Source organism: Aquarana catesbeiana, linkage group LG05 (genome assembly GCF_042186555.1).
Source record: "Aquarana catesbeiana isolate 2022-GZ linkage group LG05, ASM4218655v1, whole genome shotgun sequence".
Classification (NCBI taxonomy): domain Eukaryota; kingdom Metazoa; phylum Chordata; class Amphibia; order Anura; family Ranidae; genus Aquarana; species Aquarana catesbeiana.
The window spans coordinates 429,348,189-429,368,163 of record NC_133328.1 but is presented as its reverse complement, the minus strand read 5'-3'; the positions used below and the strand labels follow the sequence as shown (position 1 = coordinate 429,368,163).

Here is a 19,975-nt window from a genome sequence, read left to right as displayed (position 1 = left end):
CCACCACAAAACGTGGCTATACAACATACCCAGGGGACAACTGGTTCGGATTAAAAGGAACTGCACGAGTGAAAAGGACTACAAAGAACAGGCTGAAACTATAGGATCCAGGTTCACAGAGAAAGGATATGAACCCACTTGGATACAACAACAGATAGAAGAAGTAAACAAGATGGACAGGACCAAAATGCTGGAAAAGAACTCTAGAGAAACATTCCATCAAGAAGCACCAAGCCTAATCTTTGACTACAGTGTACAATACAAACAGGTATCACGCATAATCCAACGACATTGGCATATTCTACAGAATGACAAAGACTTGAACAAAATACTACCAACAAAACCTAATATTATATATAAGAAAGCACCAACTGTGAGAAATATGGTAGTCAAATCAGTTATAGAACCTCCACAACAAGCAATATACTCCTTTTTCTCAGGCAAAGGTTTTTACCCGTGTAGAAACTGCTATGCATGTAGTCACGCAAAGAAATTCCAAGGCAAAAGACAAGAATTTACATGCACTACAACACAGGAAAAATATAAAATTAAAGATTTTGTAGGATGCCACACAGAGGGGGTGGTTTATGTTCTCCAGTGCAGCTGTCAACTACAGTATGTAGGACAAACCAAAAGAGCCCTCAAAGTAAGGATCAAGGAACATATCCAAAATATTTTAAAAGGAAATCCCAAACACAATGTATCAAAACGTTTTGCGATAGCACATAACCGAGATCCTACACAACTTCAATTTTGGGGTATTGAGAAATATAAAGGTGCATGGAGAGGCAGTCACAAAATTAGAAGTATAAGCCAAAGAGAGTCATACTGGATACACACTATACGCACATTAACACCCAGGGGCTTGAACGTAGAGTTTGACTTAAACTGTTTTTTAAGCAATTTTTAAACTCTTTTAACCATTTCTAGATCAGATTCTATTGATTTTAATAATTATTGATATTAATTTTAATAATCATTGTATGGGTCATATTTTTATTTATTTTAACTTATTCTACACACTAGGTTTATATATCAGTACATTTCAACAAGTTATTCATCTGCATTAGAATCCTGAGACAATGTATTGATTTTTGTTATAATAAGAATGTATTTCAATTCAATTGTGTATGCATTAAAATTATGGTATGAGTGCCGAGACATCTCCTTAGGGACTCAGGTCACGACTGACGGCCCCGTTCCACAACCTTCCCTCATACAACATAAATTCTTCCATTGCGTACAGTAATATGGCGGATAACAGCATCATCAACCACTCAAAAATGTCCAACTTGCATGTGGTCCTATTGACATTTATGACAACACAGGCTACAGGAAAATGGCCGACATCTAATACTATCTTCCCTTAAATGCTTCACATTGGTAATGGAACAACACTATATATTATACATATTTCCCTTTCATTCGAACATCAGCTTTTATTTAATTATCGAAGGAGCAAACATAGACATAGTTTGCACAAATTAACGTAACACACTTGTTTTGATCCTCTTCAACATGGCCGCTATCTTACACAAGTTGCCACCTGCAAGATGGCCGCGACAACACAAGTGTACTTTACCACCACAAAAATGGCCGCTATGACGACCATAACATGACAAGTACACTTTACCACAACAAAAATGGCCGCTACACAACTTCCGATGCCATCACATAAAAAACATCCCTCTCGGGCCAATCCGGTTCCCCAGTTGAAGTCACGAGCGGTGACGTAACGCGTAGGGCGTGGCAGAGAGCAGACGAAACCGGAAGTCAGTAAGGAGGCGCCTCAGACGCCGCTCCTCAGCTTGTTTATGCTTTTATGCTGTTTTTAATCTTTTGAAATGTAAGAGTCCACTTTTAATTTTGAATAAATAGCATTTCTACTCAATATACTACACCATTGGAGGTCTCTTTCTCCCCCTTCCCTATTTATTCCACCGGACCGGTGGAGCCCAGGTGGGCAACCCCCCCCTTTTTTCCTCTATCTGATAGGTGCTTTATATCGGGAATACCTTTGCACCACCAGAGAAGTCCCTCCTGAATGGCACCATACAACACCCAACTAAGAACTTGTTTGATGCCTTGATTTACCTTATTTAAGGTGAGAGTTTAGAGAGCCTGGTCCCACCGGATCCCTTCAATCTATAACATCACCATCACCCCTTCCCTCCACTATATGGTCCCAGTGGATGAAGCACTTTATAAACTTTGGATTGATTTAAGCACATCAGCACTTTGGATAATCACTTTATTATACTGAGCACTTTACAATTTTTGCACTGCTATTCTATGCCTGTATAATATTATTTATTTATATAGATGTATACATATTTATTTTTGGGTGTGATAGATTTGAAGCGCGAAATCACTTTACCATTGTTATTCAAATATGCAGATTGCAGTCAGCCGCTGTGGACGAGGTTTCCCATAGAGAAACTGCTGCTGTTAACCTTCAGGTGTATTGCAGCACTGAACGTCCTAAGCTCCTCCCACGCATTGCATCACTGACACGTGACTTTTTCAAGGATAAACACAGGAAGCCACGGCCTCTGTATTTAAGTCCTATGGCATTGTGGTTACCATGGAGACAGTGCTGTGTTCATTGGATCATCATACTGCTTTCTGCTACTAATGACATGGAAATATTTTGGCTTAAGCCTTATTTAATTGCTTTACAAATTGTTAAAAGGGGAACATATATTTATAAATACAGGTTTGCAAACAAATATAGAACACTTCCAGATAAAGAATAAGAACATAAAAATGGACCTAATTAGTGCGGTCACGAAACTCCCTCCAGTGGTAAATAGTGTTACTACACATTCAATGTTAACACATCAGATCGCATGTCATTACATACTGGGATAGATAGCAAAATCACTAATATGTATGTATACTTCCGCAAGTAAAATACCAATTGATCCACATTGTGTAGTTACTAGCAACATATTGGATAGGCCAGTATTACACTCACATCCACTATTGAAAATTATATAAAAAATATAAAAAAATATTAAAATAAAAGATTAAGGTTACATTGTTGCGCCACTAGTTCGCCATTGCAACAATGTTTCAAAAAAAAAAATTATATTGAAAAATTAAATTAAATTACTAAATAAATTAAAATACATAATTGACTAGATGCACAACCCAAATATTTGATACTATACACTCATTTACAGTGAAATCAAATATATGATCCCTATGATATTATAAAAAATAAATAATAAAAATTAATTTTATTTAAAATAAATACTAAAATATAGACTATCGTTATTATGATATTAAGTGTAAAGAGACAATAAATTTACGTACCAATTAATACCAATGAAATAAAAATTAAAAATTAATATATATGTAATAAATGTTTAAAAATTAGTAAGGCATGTCTTGAGAGTATCACGGAGTGTTAAAAATCTGATATGAAGCAATTAAGATCAAATTCTACATTTAAGCCATTTGGCGCAAGAGTCCCCATCTGGAATATCCATTTAGACTCGCTTTTACTGAGTTCCCTTATCTTATTTGAGCCTCTCCAATGTGGCTTGTATTTCTGAATCGCCCAAAATTTCAACTGTTTGGGGTCACTATTGTAGTGCATAGCAAAATGTCTGGAGACATTATGCTTAGGGAAAGATTTTTTGATGTTCTGGATATGTTCCCTTATGCGTTTCCACATAGGCCTCTTGGTTCTACCAATATATTGTAGTGAGCATGAGCATTGCAAAACATATACTACTCCTTCCGTCCTGCACGATATAAAGTCCTTAATAGTATGTTCATTGCCAGTACTTGTTGCTGTGAATTTATTACACTTTTGCCCATTTTGTTGGGTATTGATGCAAGCGTAACATCTTTTACAGGGGAAGAACCCTTTCCCCTGGAAAAAGGATAATTCCGTCAATCTTTTGGGGGGTTCCGGGATGTTTTTGGCAATTAGATCCCTTAATGTGGGGACTCGCCTATAAATGAAGCGAGGCTTATCCGGTAGAATATTGCAGAGAGTTTTATCTAATTTTAAAAGAGGCCAATGTTTTCTGATGATTCTTTCCATTTTCTTATGTTGAATGCTGTAGTTCATTATCAGTGGTATATCGTTATTATCTTTATTATCTTTGATTTTATCCTGGATCAGCAACTCCCTTGGGGTTTGATTAATCTCCTTGATTTTTTTCTGCTATGAATTCCTTGCTATATCCTTTGTCTGATCAATCTATATTGATAGCAGCTTTAATTTACTGATTTTATCATAGCACTAACTATATTGGTATATATATATTTTTAAACACAATTTATTTATATCACACATATCTATCCACATCAGCGCTTGGTTTTTATTCATTTTTTTTACTGTAGTAAGTCCAGGCTTTGCCTGTAGTTCATTTTCCACCAAATGGACAAACACACACAAAAAAAAAGACTGATCAGGTGAGCTTTAACTAAACATAAAAGATTATGGAGCAAGCTCCATCCAGTATCCGAGATCAGCTCCAGCACTCTTCGTGGAGGAGAAAAAAATAGGTTTGGGGCATGAGATGCTTCCCATTGTGGGATCTCCCAGTTTTTCCAGACACCTGTCAAATAGTAAAAAAGTAGGGATAAAACTTCTGAAATGGGAACCCTCAACAGCAAAAAGAAAGATGATAGAGGTCTAACATTTTCCAATGCTAATGCAACTATAAAAAATACATTTTCTTTGTATAAGGTGATTTTTTTTTTTATTATTACTGATTGCCAAAAAGTCATTTCTATCGCTGCCTTTAGACAAAGAAGAAAGTGCAAAAATAGGCCACGTCCGTAAATATATGAAGAAAAAAAAAAATGGGTAGTACTACGTATTACCAGGGGGGGCGGACTTTTTAGGCTGAGAAACACTGGAGAGGAAGTATCAGTATAAAAATATACATTTATTGAAGGTTACAAATACATAAAAGTAAGAATGAAGATTATAACATAAATGCATCTATGAATATTGTGCAGTGAGCCCTTGTATGTCTACGCGTTTCGCCGCTAGGCTTCCTCAGGACACGGCCAAGGTTCACAGACGAGACAGATAAGAGAATATGTTTCTCTATCTGAAATGAGATATGTCATTAGACACACATAACTAACACATAAACAAACTGTTCAAGATAAAAATCATGCGCTAAGCAATTGCGAGTGCAGAGACTAACATAAAGCCATTACCTTGTTTGGAATGAACAATCATGTACAGTCACGATACGGTGGGTAATTCACTCAAAAGTTAAAGAAATCGCTGCCTTTAGTTTTAGACTTGATAAATTGCCAGTACTGAAGATTGTTGGGTGTCTTAGGTCAAGTTAATTTTTAGCTTTTTAATTAATTAATGATACATAGCTTTCAATCAGGTTAAACTTCAGTAGCAGATAGTTGCTGCTCTTTGACGATACAAGACGCAACCATTAGAAGCTGGTAAGTTTTCTTTGTAACAAGCAGCTGTTCCTGTATTCCACATAAAGCTGTACAGGTTAATTTTTTTAATAATTGATTAAAGGACTTATTGGGGGCAATGTAACATTGAGCTACACAGGCGGGTCCCCGATTGCACCATTGCTTGACTGACAGTTGCAACTGTTGTGAATACTGCAGGCTCTTTAATCCATGGAACTCAATGGGGCAAATTTACTAAGACTGGAGTAGGTAGAATCTGAAGCAGCTGTGCATGGCAGCCAATCGGCTTTTATCTTTTATTTGCAAAACCTAACTGAACAAGCTGAAAATACCAGCTATTGGTTACAATGCACAGCTGCTCCAGATTCTACCTGCTCCAGTTTTAGTAAATGCCCCTAATTGTTACACAGGGCCTTGTAACAAATAAAATGTGTAGTGTTGCAATTCTCTATCCTTGTCACAGGTCCTTGTGACTCATGCAGCTGTTTGCATGGACTTCTTTGTTTAAAGCTACATTTCCAAGGCAATTTAGCCGCAAACAGTTTGCTGCGTTCAGAGGTGGCTAGCTGTTAAAATTACTGTCTTTTTTTTTCTTTCTGTCTTTGTCTCTTTTGGGAGCTTTCCCCTCACTTGCTTTTCCAGAGTCACAACAGGGAAGGCAAAACAATCACTGATAATATGTTAGCATAAAGAATGTTGGTTGAATTGTTGTCTATTTAAATTTGGGCCATTATGCTGGGGTGCAACAAATGATGCATACAGTAAAACCTTAGTTTGTAAGTAACTTGGTTTGAGAGCATTTTGTAAGACAAGCAAAATGTTTTAATATATTTTGACTTGATATACAATATCTTGTCATAAGAGTAGCGTCATGTCACAACTGAATATTAAAGAGAAGAGAGGCGCCTTTAAATGTAGCAATATGGTTACATTTAATGAAGGTACAACATTCAGCAACTCACATGGTTGATGATTGAAACAGGGCACATTTAAGTATGCAGGCTTCTGGGGTAAAGCTGTCCACATAGACCATCCTCCTCACCGCCATTGGCGTCATCCCTTCCACACTGCTCTTCATGAGCTGTTCAAGCCTCGCTTTCAGATCGCTTTACTGCAGGGTAGTCTTCCCAGTCATGATTGCAGACTGACAGCGGTGAGAGCCGGCAGTGAGTGAGTGATTTGTATAGTGCAACAAATGCGAACTGAATCGCCTCAAGGCACTTGATCCGTCCTGTGTTGTCCTGCTTCTTAGAAGAGGTGGGTCTTGAGTTTTTTTCTGAATGCCTGATGGTTTTCTGCTATGCGGATGTTGGTGGGTAGAGCATTCCATAGCCATGGTCCTTGGACTGTTAGTCTACGTTCTCCCTTTGATTTGTAGCGTGACTTGGGAATGAGGAGGAGGTTTTGGTTAGTTGATCGAAGACTGCGGTTAGGTGTGTAGCGTTTTATTTTCTCGCATAAGTATTGAGGAGCGTTTCCTTGTGTGCATTTGTGGGTGAGGCAGAGGGTCTTGAATGTGATCCGATCCTTTATGGTTAGCCAATGTAGGGTCCTCAGGGATGGGGAGATGGATTCCCAGGGTTTTTTTCCTGTTACCAGTCTTGCTGCCATGTTTTAGATGACTTGTAGGCGTGCAATCTGGTATTTAGGTAGTCCTATGTAGAGGGAGTTTGCGTAGTCCAGTCAGGAATTGATTATTCAGAAATACAGACGAAGCGAAGAGAGTTCCACCGCTCAAGTGGGTCCAGATCAATGGGTGGATGAACAAGTTGAAATCCTTCAAAGGGAAAGAGTCCCAGGTGCTGGCTGATGCTGGGTGGAGCAGAAATGAACAAAGTGATCTGGATGCCGCACACTGGACAAGATAAGAAGTGCCTTTATTAATAAAAAGCTGGATCACAAGATGTACAAGACACTGCAGCAGGGACGTACAGAAATCAGCTGATGCGTTTCGCACTCATAACGGGTGCTTACTCATAGCTGTGAGTAAGCACCCGTTATGAGTGCGAAACGCATCCGCTGATTTCTGTACGTCCCTGCTGCAGAGTTGAGTATCATCAGCGTAGAGTTGAGTGTCATCAGCGTATGAGTGGAAGCAGAGGTCCGATTTTCTGATGACGGTGTGGAGGACGGTCTATGTGGACAGCTTTACCCTGGATGCCTGCATACTTAGTTGTGCCTCTTTTAATCATCAACCATGTGAGTTGCTAAATTTTGTACCTTCATTAAATTGCTACCACTTGGAGACACCTCTCTTCTCTTTTATACTCTGTAGCTCCTGCTGGATTTTGCTTCTAATCCCCTCGTGGAGGCCGTCATTTGTGGATGGACATTTTATGGTTACACAACCTGGCCACATTGCTATAATCTTTTTATATGGACTATAAACTTAAGGACTTATGAATAAATGGTTGTGGAACGAATCATTTGAGTTTCCATTATTTCTTATAGAGAAATTCACTTTGCTATACAAGTGCTTTGGATTACAAGCATGTTTCTGGAACAAATTATGCTCACAATCCAAGGTTTTACCTTACTGTATTTTTTAAGGTGACAAACTTACACATTTTACATTTTAAATTTCAAGACCTGCCCAGAATCACCCGCCCAAAAAATGTGGAAAATTTAATTGATTGATATTTGGCAGAATATTTGTTACTGCATAAGATTGTAATAGTAATGGCAAATGAGCATATAATGGTAATGCAGAAGACTGAATAAAAAATTGTATGCCCAGCCATACTAAATTCTAGACAGATATTAAACACCAATTAATTTATTTAAAAAATATATAATGAATTTATTTAATGCAAGTACTATTAGTACCTAAATTTCTCTTGATATCAACTTCTTGTAACCCCCTGCACAGAAACATTCAAAATGTGAGAGAGAGTTAGTATTCAGAGCCAATAAGATCCTGCTACAATACACATGTACTCATAGTGAGCATGCTGACAGGAGAGGAGAGAAGAGCGATAATCTCTTTAGACCAGGAAAGTGTGTTCATCAGTCTTCAGTGTCTGTGGCACATTTGCACAATAATGTTTTATACATAGACTCCTTAGTGTGTGTTGTGTGTGTGTGTATAGCGGTCGGATACACTTTTTTGGCATTATTGTAGCTTTATGAAGTGAAGTGTTTTGCTTTTCAGATTAGGATTTGTAGCTCTGCACTCATTGGGTTACTATGTAACTATGTGAGAGGTGCCACTCAGGGCCGATCCTGGGCAGGTGCACGGGGTGCATCGCGCTGCAAGCTGCTGCAGAGCAGGGGTGCCGAAGCTGTGGCACTCACTTGACTTAGCAGTGGCCCCAAGATCCAGTCGTCCTATCCACACTGCAATGCCTGCCCTGGCTGGCTGCCTCTGCTGCACGCTGCACTGGTTGCTAGAATTGCCTGCCGCCCAGCATCTAGCTACCAGAGGCCGCGGCCGCCCCAGCATTCAGAGTGCTCCATGCCTAGTAAACTAGCTCCACCCACCTCTTCCATGTTCTTCAGACAGCGTGGCTCAGAGCCAAAGGGAGGGGAGCTGCCTGCCTGTGAGTGACTGAGCTGAGTGTGCCGTCCACCTGCACTGCACCAGCATAGCACCTGTTGGCTGCCGCTGCCTGAGCCTGGTGCTCCAGCCTGACACTGTGTCTGTTCTGGAGGCTCAGAATTTCTGCACCCAGGCGCCTGTGACCCTAGGATCGGCCCTGGGTGCCCAATTACCGTAGGTTAAATACAGCTGTTCACCTGTGTCTGTAGGCATACACTTTGGCATACACTTGCAATACTTACATAGGACAGTGGTCAAGCTTTGAGTGTGAGTGGGACACCTCCAACCTCATTGGACATCCTTAAATAGGCTTCTGTGGAACCTTTTTCTGTTTGATGTTTTTGTCTAAAGCCACCTACACATGGGCAGAATGTTGGGCTGCATCGGCGGGTTCAATAGAAACCAGCCAACATTTGGCCCGTGTGTACTGCAGCTGGTTCGACAGAAGCTGTCAAAGGGGCATAACCAAAAAAGGTTTGCCAACTGTCTCCCCTTCAGTGCTCTCAGCCAATTGCTGAGAGTGCTGGCTGGAGTGTTCTGGCGGAGGGCCCTCCCTCTGTCGGAACACAATAGAACAGCAGGGGAGATCGCAGTACTGTCATCAGATTGTTAGTACAGTAACTCCGACCTGAGCTGTTGGTTTTTTTCGTTTTGCCCCTGGGTTGAACTGGAAAAAGAAAAAAAAAAAAAACAGTGTGTACTAGGCTTAAAGCTGGGCACACACTGTGCGTTTGTTTTTTTGTTCTTGTTCTTGTTCAACCATGTGGTTGAACAAAATTTTAAAAAATTATAGATTCCTGCACCCACATCATTTGGATCTCTCCTGCTGCGCTAATGTATTCTGACAGCGGGGACTCCCCTTGTCGGAATAAGTTGATCAGTGGCGGCTGTAGCTGATCGAATGCTGGTTTTCCAACAGCACAGTTTAACAGAAGCCAATATAACGATCAGCTTCTGTTGAACAGATAGGGTTACACACAGATCGAAATTGGACCAGTTGCTGCTGTAGTGGCTGAATTTCAATACGTGTATACCCAGTTTAAAAGCTGATTGTACCACCAAGATGGATGCCATAGAGGGGTTGTGCAGTTTACATTGAATACATATGAATATGTATATTTATATGTACATGTATATGTATCCCTCCTGACAGGCAAACTTTGAGGCAAACTTTGGAGACTGTTATCAGATTGGTGCACTCACGCACCTTGCAAATGTGAGTACCCTAATGTGGGGACCTTTTATTCTAATAAATATTTATAAATGATATCACACTATCCAGTTTTTCTTTTCCTTTATTCCTAACTGTGGAGTTGCTGCTGAAAACTGTATCTGGATTCCATCACTGAGCCGTGGGATGGCTCATAAGCGTGTTTAGACCCAGTCTCACAGCTGAGTCGCATGCTCTGAGGTGAGCGGCTGTCCCCGGGGGGTCACTGGATGGCACTTGAGCATGGAACTCTAAGCACTATGATTAATGCACTCACGTTGGATTTTTTATGAACTGTTTTTTTGGACTTTATATGCATTCCTTTCATAAATTGGACTTTAATAACCATGTATCACATCTTGGATTTGATATTCACACTCATTGTGTGGCACTTGGCACTTTGTTGTATTTTTGCACTTATCACTGCGATATATTTATATATTTTTTACACGGTAAATTTCAGATTATATAAACAATTTTTCATTCATTATATATACAGTTAGTAGTTTAGTAATCGCTACTCTCATTCTAATGGTATACATCTAGTATATTATTTACACATTGCACCTTAAAATCACTTGTTTTATATATATATCCTTTGTGCCTTCCTGTGGCTGGATAAGCCGCTTATGCAGTATTTTCAGTATACCTCATATGCATTAATAATCTCCAGATTGATATTTTCACCTTAGCGCAGCGTATCTTTTGTATACATTGTATTGCACGGCATATGAAACGTGTTCTGCCCGGGCGGCTAGGTGATTTCCACATTTGAGGCAATATACCATTGTGGCTTGCAAAATCCCCTTTTATCCATCTAGATTTATATACTGTATGTTAGGAGAGAACAAAAGATCTTTCTGTGGATAGCTTTTTTTTGCTAATGTGTGACTGCCTTTTCAAGTCTGGGGTCAGGATTTTGCTGATTAAAAATTCTATCTCACTTTGTTTAAATTAGCATAACAGATATAATGCCCATAGCCACATACTTGGGATGCCAAACATAGTTGAAAAAGATTTCAGAACAGAACAAAACATCTACTTTGGTAAGGGGTCAAATATCTTTTGAGGACATATGGACTTTCTGACGGGAAATGTTGGATGTGAGGTTGTTGGCTGACAATCCGACCGTGTGTATGCTCCATCAGACAATTGTTGTCTGACTTTCCGCCAACAACTGTTGGCTAGCATGTTTTCAAATTTTTCACCAACAAATGTCTGTTGTCGGACTTTCCGATCGTGTGTACACAAGTCTGTCGGACAAAAGTCCAAAGTACAAACACGCATGCTCGGAAGCAGAAGCGGTCGGTCTTGTAAACTAACGTTTGTAATGGAGAATTAACATTCGTGACGTGGAAAATTATGAAATCTCCAAATGCAGCGCACAATTCTGATCTTCTTTAATGGGATAATAATGAAGCTGCTTTGCTGGTGATATTGATGGAGTTATTGCAAACAAATTTTCAAAGGCTTTTTTTTCCCAAGTGATATCAAGAATAATATTATGTTTTTTTTTTTATTTATTATTATTTGGGCAAGTTACCACAACACCATTATCTCCTAGTTTTTAAGATCAAAGATACAACTATGTTGGTGTCCCTTGTCAATTTTACATTGTATTTTTTAAAATGTAACTGCCTACTCCCAAACTGTCATTTGAAGTGAAACACATCGCCAAGTATTATTCTCCACAATTTTTTTATTGTGCATTAAAAAAATAGTAAAAATAAAATTGGACATTCTATCTGCCAATAGAATTTAACCAAAAAGTGCATTCTATGCATCCAAAAATATAGAAAATATACCAAATCAAATCATTATTCATCCAAAAAAATAATGTCAAAGCAATAACTCCAAGGCCAATAATAAATAACACGTTAACTCCTCCGATTCCGCAACATGTCTGGTTGATGAACGGCCATTCAGAAACTAACTGATAAGCACGAAATGAAAAGCGCCAACTGAAATGCACTAAATGAAAAACACGAAAAGAAAAGCACGAATCAACACTCATCAAACGTCTACTAACAGGAAATTAGCAGAAGGAGCCCAAAGGGTGGTGCAAAAGAGCTGAAAAAACACATAGTATGTCACTACGTTCATAATTGTGGGCCAACATTTGTGTGACCGTGTGTATGCAAGACAAGTTTGAGCCAACTCCCTTCGGACAAAATTCCACGGTTTTGTTGGCAGATCGTTTGTACGAGGCATTAGGGTTTGACCTCATATTATATGGTTTTGGTAAATCTGAAGACAAAAATCTGCAGAAAATCTAAAAGTGTGTATGGGGCCCTACACAGTAGTAAACACATAAGAACTACAATGTGCAGTGTGCGATGGAACAACCGTATTCAAATGATGAGTTGCACAATATTAGTGCAGCTGGAGATTCCTATGTCTGTGGTAAGCCTCAAGGGGACATTGACATTATGCAATCATCTCCTGGTGGAACAAAAGCCTGTTTTGAGCTGATAATTACTGCACACAAAGCAAAGTTCTGATCCCATGACTGAGCAATACTAAATATCAAGCAAAAATACAGGTTCAGTTCTATTAATATTCATTTCAGCAGTCATTTTACTGAGCCGTGTTTTTTCCTCGTAGGTCTTCATTGTTCAGCTCATCATGCTGCCGTTTACAACTGATGCATCTGAGAGACTGGTAGAAGATCTCTTTCAGTACATTGATGCTCATCAAGATGACTTTGTTCAGGTAAAAAAGAACCAGTGTTATATATTCAATAGGCAGAGCGCTATTCAATCCCTGGATGCCAGGCATAGCAGTTACATTTATCTGTTTACTGCAGCTGGATGCTACCTTGTGAAATATTAACCAGTGAATATTATGTCATAGAAAACATAGGATACAGTCAATTTATGAGCGTGAAATGCATAGAAGTGTATGCAATGGTTACAGAAAATGCGGTTCATATTATTAATTACAGGTGTATCGCAGGCCACAAGGCGTGGTCTGGGGCGGCCAATGAAATTTTCTAGGTGCCCAGAACAGTGTCTCTCCTCCTAGTTTTAGCCCCCTTTTCAACCTTGAGCGTGTAGCATATGTAGGTGATTGAGGTTTTTACGTGGGGTTTTTTCTTGCAATGTTTTTTTGAGCGTTTTTATGGCCCCATACATTTTTATTATGGGAACACCTGAAAACACATATCCTACTTTTGAGTTGTGGTGTTTTTTTTTTTTTTTTTGTTTTTTTTTACACGCTCTTGAAATTGAAGTTAGTGGGCCAATACCCGCATGGTACTCCAAAAGTAGCTCAATGCTTCGGGGGTTGAGCTACAGGTGACTGAACACTTTAAAGTAAAAATAGCCGGAATGTGAAATGATTCTCATAAAGAGAATATAATGAAACACTGGATTCATATCTAACTACATGCTAATGCCTTGCTGGGTCAGGATGTAGGAGTAAGGGTCCGTAGAGACTGATCAGTATGAATTTTTAGGTGCACTTGTTTGTAGTTGTATTTGATGGATGCAGTGGTAATTCATCTGTGATTCCAGCATAAAATGAAAGATTAACTTTTTGTGAATGCTGAATGTACTAACTTAAAGTACAACTAAAGGCAAAACCTTGTTTTTCTTTTAGTTTTGGATAGAGTGGAGAGGGATTAGAACACATATTATGTTTCTGTTGTGGTCTGTTTCCCCCAGTTTGGGAGATTCATCCTCTCTATTTGTCCTGTTTATCAGTATCATTGAAAGTAAAAGAAAATCCTAAATTTTAGGTTGTCCCCAGAAAAGAAATAGAAGGGAAATCTTCCAATGGGGACACTAGCTCTGGTGACCTGGGGGACCCAAAGGGATTCCCTTAATTTGCAGGGATTTCTTCTCCCTTCCTGTTTGGCTATAGGACAGGAAGTGACAGTACATCTCCCCAATGGGACACAGATGGCAAAAAACTGACAGAGGTTAAAAAATTTCCCTTGTTCTGTCCAAAATAAAAAAAAAAAAAAAAAATTTGGTCTTTACCAAAATTTGTTCTTTACAGCAACCTGTGATGAACATGCATCAAATAGCACAAACTTGAATTAATAGATGTGTACAATTTCCCTCAATCTTCTCAAATGAAACAATTATAGGCCCTTCTATTGCTGTTACATTATGTAGTTACTTCACATCCAGTATTTCACTAGCATAAGAATATCTTGGAGGTGTAGGAATGGCCCAGAATTCCCAAATATGCTATAAATCCTACATGTAGTGCATTGGCATCCCTGTTATGGACCAGTGGCATTATCAATTTAGACAGTAATGATCTGTTTGTTGGAACTGGGGAAGTCTGACTTGCTATGGCTGTTGCAGCTCAAAATGCACTAACTGGAACAGTAATGCCCCGTACACACGGTCGGATTTTCCGATGGACAATGTCCGATCGGAGCGTGTTGTCGGAAATTCCGACCGTGTGTGGGCTCCATCGGACATTTTCCATCGGATTTTCCGACACACAAAGTTGGACAGCAGGAGATAAAATTTTCCGACAACAAAATCCGATCGCGTCAATGTGGCCTGTTCCGACGCACAAAGTGCCACGCATGCTCAGAAGAAATTCCGACACGGGACAGCTCGTTCTGGTAAACTTAGCGTTCGCAATGGATACAGCACTTTCATCACGCTGCAATGTTCAAAATGGTTTAATACAGCGCACTCTCTTCTTCTTTATAATGTGACAAGAATTAAGTAGTTTTGATGCTCATATTCACACACACTTCTCACAAACTTCTTTCGTTACTATTTATCGGGATTCCCTCAATATATTTTGATTTCTCACATCTGACAACATATTTTATTTTTTTTTTTTTTTGACTTTAATGTAGATTCTTTTTTTGTGTTTCTCTTTTTTAATTTTGTTTTTTGGTGATTTTGATTTGTACTCCCGAAAATGTTTGTGTGTTTTTTTGTGACAAGTTCCCACAACACCATTGATATGTTGTTCTATTTAATCTGTAGGAGATTGTTTGGTGTTGTTGTCCCTTGTTAATTTCACATTTTATGTTAGAAATGTACCTGAATCGTCACCAACAAACTGTCCTTTTTGGATGAAAACACACACAGGAGAGTAGAATTTACCTAAAAAAATTTTATTAAGGGGTCACAACTATAAACAAAGAGGGAGGCAACGCTGGAGAAACTGCAGAAGTGGGTGAAGCCTTGGACCCCCAGGGCAGACATCAATTATTTAAAAGCAAAATTGGTGGCCTGAGGAGTCCATATCTAAGGGAGGGCAGTCTGGTCCAGAAGTCCCAGAGATCCGGAAAGCAGCAGATGACATCTGTGTCCCCAGGCTGTGGTCATACAAGAGACTGCATCTTCTGTCAGACCAGACTGAACCCAGGGTCATCACTCTTTGGTCTTCCTTCCACGCTTCCTTCCAGCCTTTGGCTGTGGTGGTGGAGTTGTGGCAGCAGGAGGAGGAGGAGGATCGTTGATCTCAATGACATCTGTCTTGTGTGTCAGTTCCCCACTCTCCCCCTTACGTAGGACTTTATAAATCAGGTCCTCAGAGATCTTGCGTTGGCCCTCCTGCATGCCCAGCAATTTGGTGGCAGCCATGCAGGCAAAGGCCTCTTCAGGACTGGGGAAGGCTCTGAGGGACGCCGAAGCCTCCTGGATCAGCCTGTATGCTGAATCCTGCACAGGACTGGGAGTCATCTTCCTGGCTCGTTTATGTGGCAGGCGGAGGGGAGGAACCTGAGACTCAGTCAGGCTGCGACTTGTCACAGGCTTCTCTTGGCTGACACTTAGCCCCGCCTCCTCCTGGCTGACACTAATCCCCGCCTCCTCCTGACTGCCACTAATCCCCGCCTCCTCCTGACTGCCACATTCCACAGCCTCCTCCTGGCTGAGGTCTTCCTGTGTATGAAAAAGGGACATAGTTTTAGTATTTTTTACATCAATCACACACAATTTTCACCTCCTGATTGTTGCAAATTGAATGTTAACAAATATAACCATATATTCATTCTGAGCCCAGCATTTTGCATTCTTGTCCCAATTTTGAGTGCCCACTACTGTCTATTGATATGTAAAACACTTTTTTTAATCAGCAATTAATGATCAATAATAACATCTAGTAAACATCATTTATTTATTGCCCAGAAATCTGTAGAAGAATGCTATACCTGACTCCAGCTGGGCTCCTCCACTTCTTCCTGGCTGGAAGGCCCAGGTTGGACATCGGAAGCCTCAGCTGGGGTGGAAGGAAGAGTGGAAGGAAGAGTAGAGAGTGATTCCCTGACTTCAGTGTGGTCTGACAGAAATCGCAGTCTCTCATAGTACCACAGCCTGGGGACATAAATGTCATCTGCTGCAGCTCCGGATCTCTGGGAATCTGTGACCTTCTTGCGCTCCCTAAGATAAGTGCTCCTCAGGCCACCAATTTTTGCTTTTAAATAGGGGATGGTTGCTGTGGGGACCACCGGCTTCACCAACTCCAGCAGTTTCTCCAGCGCTGCCTGCCTCTTCTGTTTGTGATTATAGTGGGGGTGTCTCACTTGCCCCAGATAGGGCAGCTCCCTGTACTTGTCAATGAACAGGGGCAGGAAATTGTGGTCGTTGAACCCATCCATTTTCTCTGCAAGACACAACACAAGACAAACCCTAATGTCAGGCCAAACTCCCCTAATCTTGTTACAATATAGGCTTCCATTTCGAAGCAGTATAGGCCCAAGTTTAGATCCTACCTTCGTTAGCACGATCGGCGTCTCCGATGCTCCTTCCTCTGCTCACAGATCGTACGTAAGACGCGCGCGTTACGATTTATACACACTGCGCATGCGTATAACTCCGCCCGCCCCTGACGTTCTTTCTATTCTATTCCCCGCCCCTTTTCGTTCGGCACAGTGGAGGAAGAGCACATGGCGGATAGACAGCAGGATCGTGCTAATTACAGCAACGAGGAGGAGGAGGAGGAGGAGGAGGAGGAGGAAAGGCCGGAGCCTGAAACGTCCAGATCCAGAAGGAGATTAAAGGACTCAAATATGTCCTTTGGGGAGATGTTGGAGATGGTGGACATCCTGAAGAAGGCCGACTATGATGGAAAGTATGGGCCTTACCCCAACCACAATGTCCGAAAGGCCAAGATCATGGCGAAAGTGGTCAGGAGTCTGCACCGGAAATTCGGGGTACGACGATCGAAAGATCAGCTCAGGAAGCGGTGGTCGGACCTCAAATTACGAAAACATGAGCAGTACAGAAAGATCCGGAGAATGCTGCAAAAAAGTAAGTAGTTGTGCTGTGTTCCTATTTTTTTTGTGTTTATTACGTTCGTGCTGCTCCATGTGCTTTTAGGAACTGTTGTACAGTTTAAAATGTCAACTTTCATGTTCATGGGCACATTATTCGTTCGGATCACACATTTTTATTTCGGACGATAAAATACCATTGTTTAGGCCATATGCATTTGGCCACCATTTTGACGCCCTATACTTGTCTTCAAAAAAATTGGGTTGTGTAGATGGCTTTGTTACTAGAATGAAATGCCAACTAGATTGTGTGTAAGGAGAGGACACTCAGCAGCTGTTTTCACATCTGGACACTGGAGCACTAGTGTGGGACCCCAGAACACCATTTTTATTAGGGGGGGGGGCACACAGGTGCTCCAGTGTATACTATAGGGGGGGCTACATCTGTGAAGCTTGTACTAAACAGGTAAAGTATTGCAGTTTGACAAAGGACACTAAAAAAGCTACATCTTGGAACTCGGCTAAAATAGACAATTGTACCCCACTTCCAAGCAATGTTTCATCTTTATAGTTCTGACATTAAATATCTGTGTGCTAATTATACCATTTTTGTTTTACATAGGGTAGAAAAGACTCGGAGGACACCCCTCATCCGAGGAGACCAGAAGGGGAAATCCCCCCAACACAAGATGAGCAGGAGGAAGAAGACGTGGTGGAACTAGTCACCACAACAGGTGAGTGTCTGCGACCACAGGCTCAGATAAGAGATGGATGGCGGCATATTTTTTAGACCTAATTTATTTTGGGTTTCCTCTCTTTTTAGGTGATCGTGAGGTTGTGGATGAAGATCCTTTCACATCCGAAAGTGCCCAGATCCTGATCGGGGAGATCATGGGGTGTAATTTACAATTGGAAAACATCAAGCAAAACATCAATGATGTTATTCCAAAATATAAAAACATCATTGATGTTTTGGGGCGAGTTTAAAACCCCTCCAAATCACTTTCTTCTTTTGTGTGCTACAATGTGCTAAATGTTTTTGTGATTTTTCCCAAAGCCAGATTTGGAGGATGCACACAGTGTGTCAACATGTGCTATCTACCATCACGGGAGATCAATGGACGCGTTTTGGGGGTGCAACCCCTTCCTCAATAATAAAGTAGCGGTGAGGAAGGGCTTTCTCCCCCAAAACACATCCCTTGATCCCCCGTGATGGCAGCTAGCACATGTTGACATTGTGAAATTTGTGTGCATCTTCCAAATTTGGCTTTTCCTGGGGTGACTTCACCCCATCTGAACGCAATATCAAACACAGTTCCTAAATACTCATGTCTGATATTGCCTTCACGTTCTACCAAATGTGAACTTTGTAAGATCAAGATTTGTGTCTTTCTTGTGGGTTTTACACAGGCCTGTTTTCTATAAAATGCACATTTTGATTTTGGATAATGACACCACAAAAATTGGTATACAACAAACATGTTGGTTTGTCAGAAAAACCTTGGGTAAATGCACATGTGATTGTGCAGGTTTAAAAAAGATTGTTCATCAAGAATGTGTGGATTATTGTCTCAACACTACAACACTTTTGGGGTGATGTAATTGTTGTTTTATGAGAAAATGGGGGTAATTTCCTAAGGGCAAATCCTCTTTGCACTACAAGTGCTGTTTCAGTGCAGTTGCAAGTGCACTTGTAGTGAAATGTGTCTTTGCATTTAGTAAATAACAGCCAACAGTGCTTTGTATAAGGTTACACAATCACGACATTTTCTGCACTCCACAGATTTCTGTCAGGGTCAGCTCAAACAAACACAAGCAGTAAATGTCCACAAAGAAGAGCCTGGGGGGAGATGCTTGTCGAGAACTTGAGGTCCTGCAGGCTTCTCCCTGTGGCCAAATACCGCAGGGTAGCGACCAACCTCTGCTCCGGAGTGATGGCTTGCCTCATGCAGGTATCCTGCCTGCTGATATAGGTGTCAGCGAAGCCAACAAACTGTGAAACACGGGGTCCGTCATCCTGAGAAAGTTCCTGAAATCATCATGATTATTCTCACGGATCTCACAGAGCAAAGGCATATGAGAGAACTGGTCACACTGAAGCAACCAATTCTTGGTCCATGAACTCCTCCCCACCCTGTTCATGGACTGGACTTGTGTCAAGGTCAGGACCCCAACATCAAGCCCCCGCACAGCACGAACTCTACGAGAAGTACGCATACGAAACATGGCTAGAAAACGGTCGGCTGCTCAGAACGAAGTAACAGAACGCACTGAAGAACAGCAAGGCCTGTGAAGAGCGACCTGAAAAACAGCAACGAGCAGGCAAGATCACACAGAAAACTCCGATACGAACTGACTGCACGCACTGAAGAGCAGATACAAACCCACAAGCACAAACTGAACGGCAGAAAACGATCTGAAAGCCACGAGTCTGAAAAAGCGCGAATCGCCTCTCACCAAACTTTTACTAACACGAGATTAGCAAAAGGAGCCCAAAGGGTGCCACGCTTGGTTCTGAACCGGCCTTTCTAGTCTCGTCGTACGTGGTGTAGGTGACCGCGTGGTTGTCGATCGGAAATTCCGACAACTTTGTGCGACCATGTGTAGGCAAAACAAG

At 40.8% G+C, this 19,975-nt stretch overlaps 1 protein-coding gene across 1 annotated transcript in view; it reads left to right on the top strand.

Annotated features, from left to right (window-relative positions):
• Positions 1–19,975, top strand: part of LOC141145015 (beta-Ala-His dipeptidase-like) — a 98,781-nt gene that overhangs the window by 22,444 nt on the left and 56,362 nt on the right. Inside the window, exon 3 of the mRNA XM_073631248.1 lies at positions 12,768–12,875. Coding sequence (XP_073487349.1) covers positions 12,768–12,875 — 108 coding nt within the window. The remainder of the gene's footprint in view (positions 1–12,767; positions 12,876–19,975) is intronic.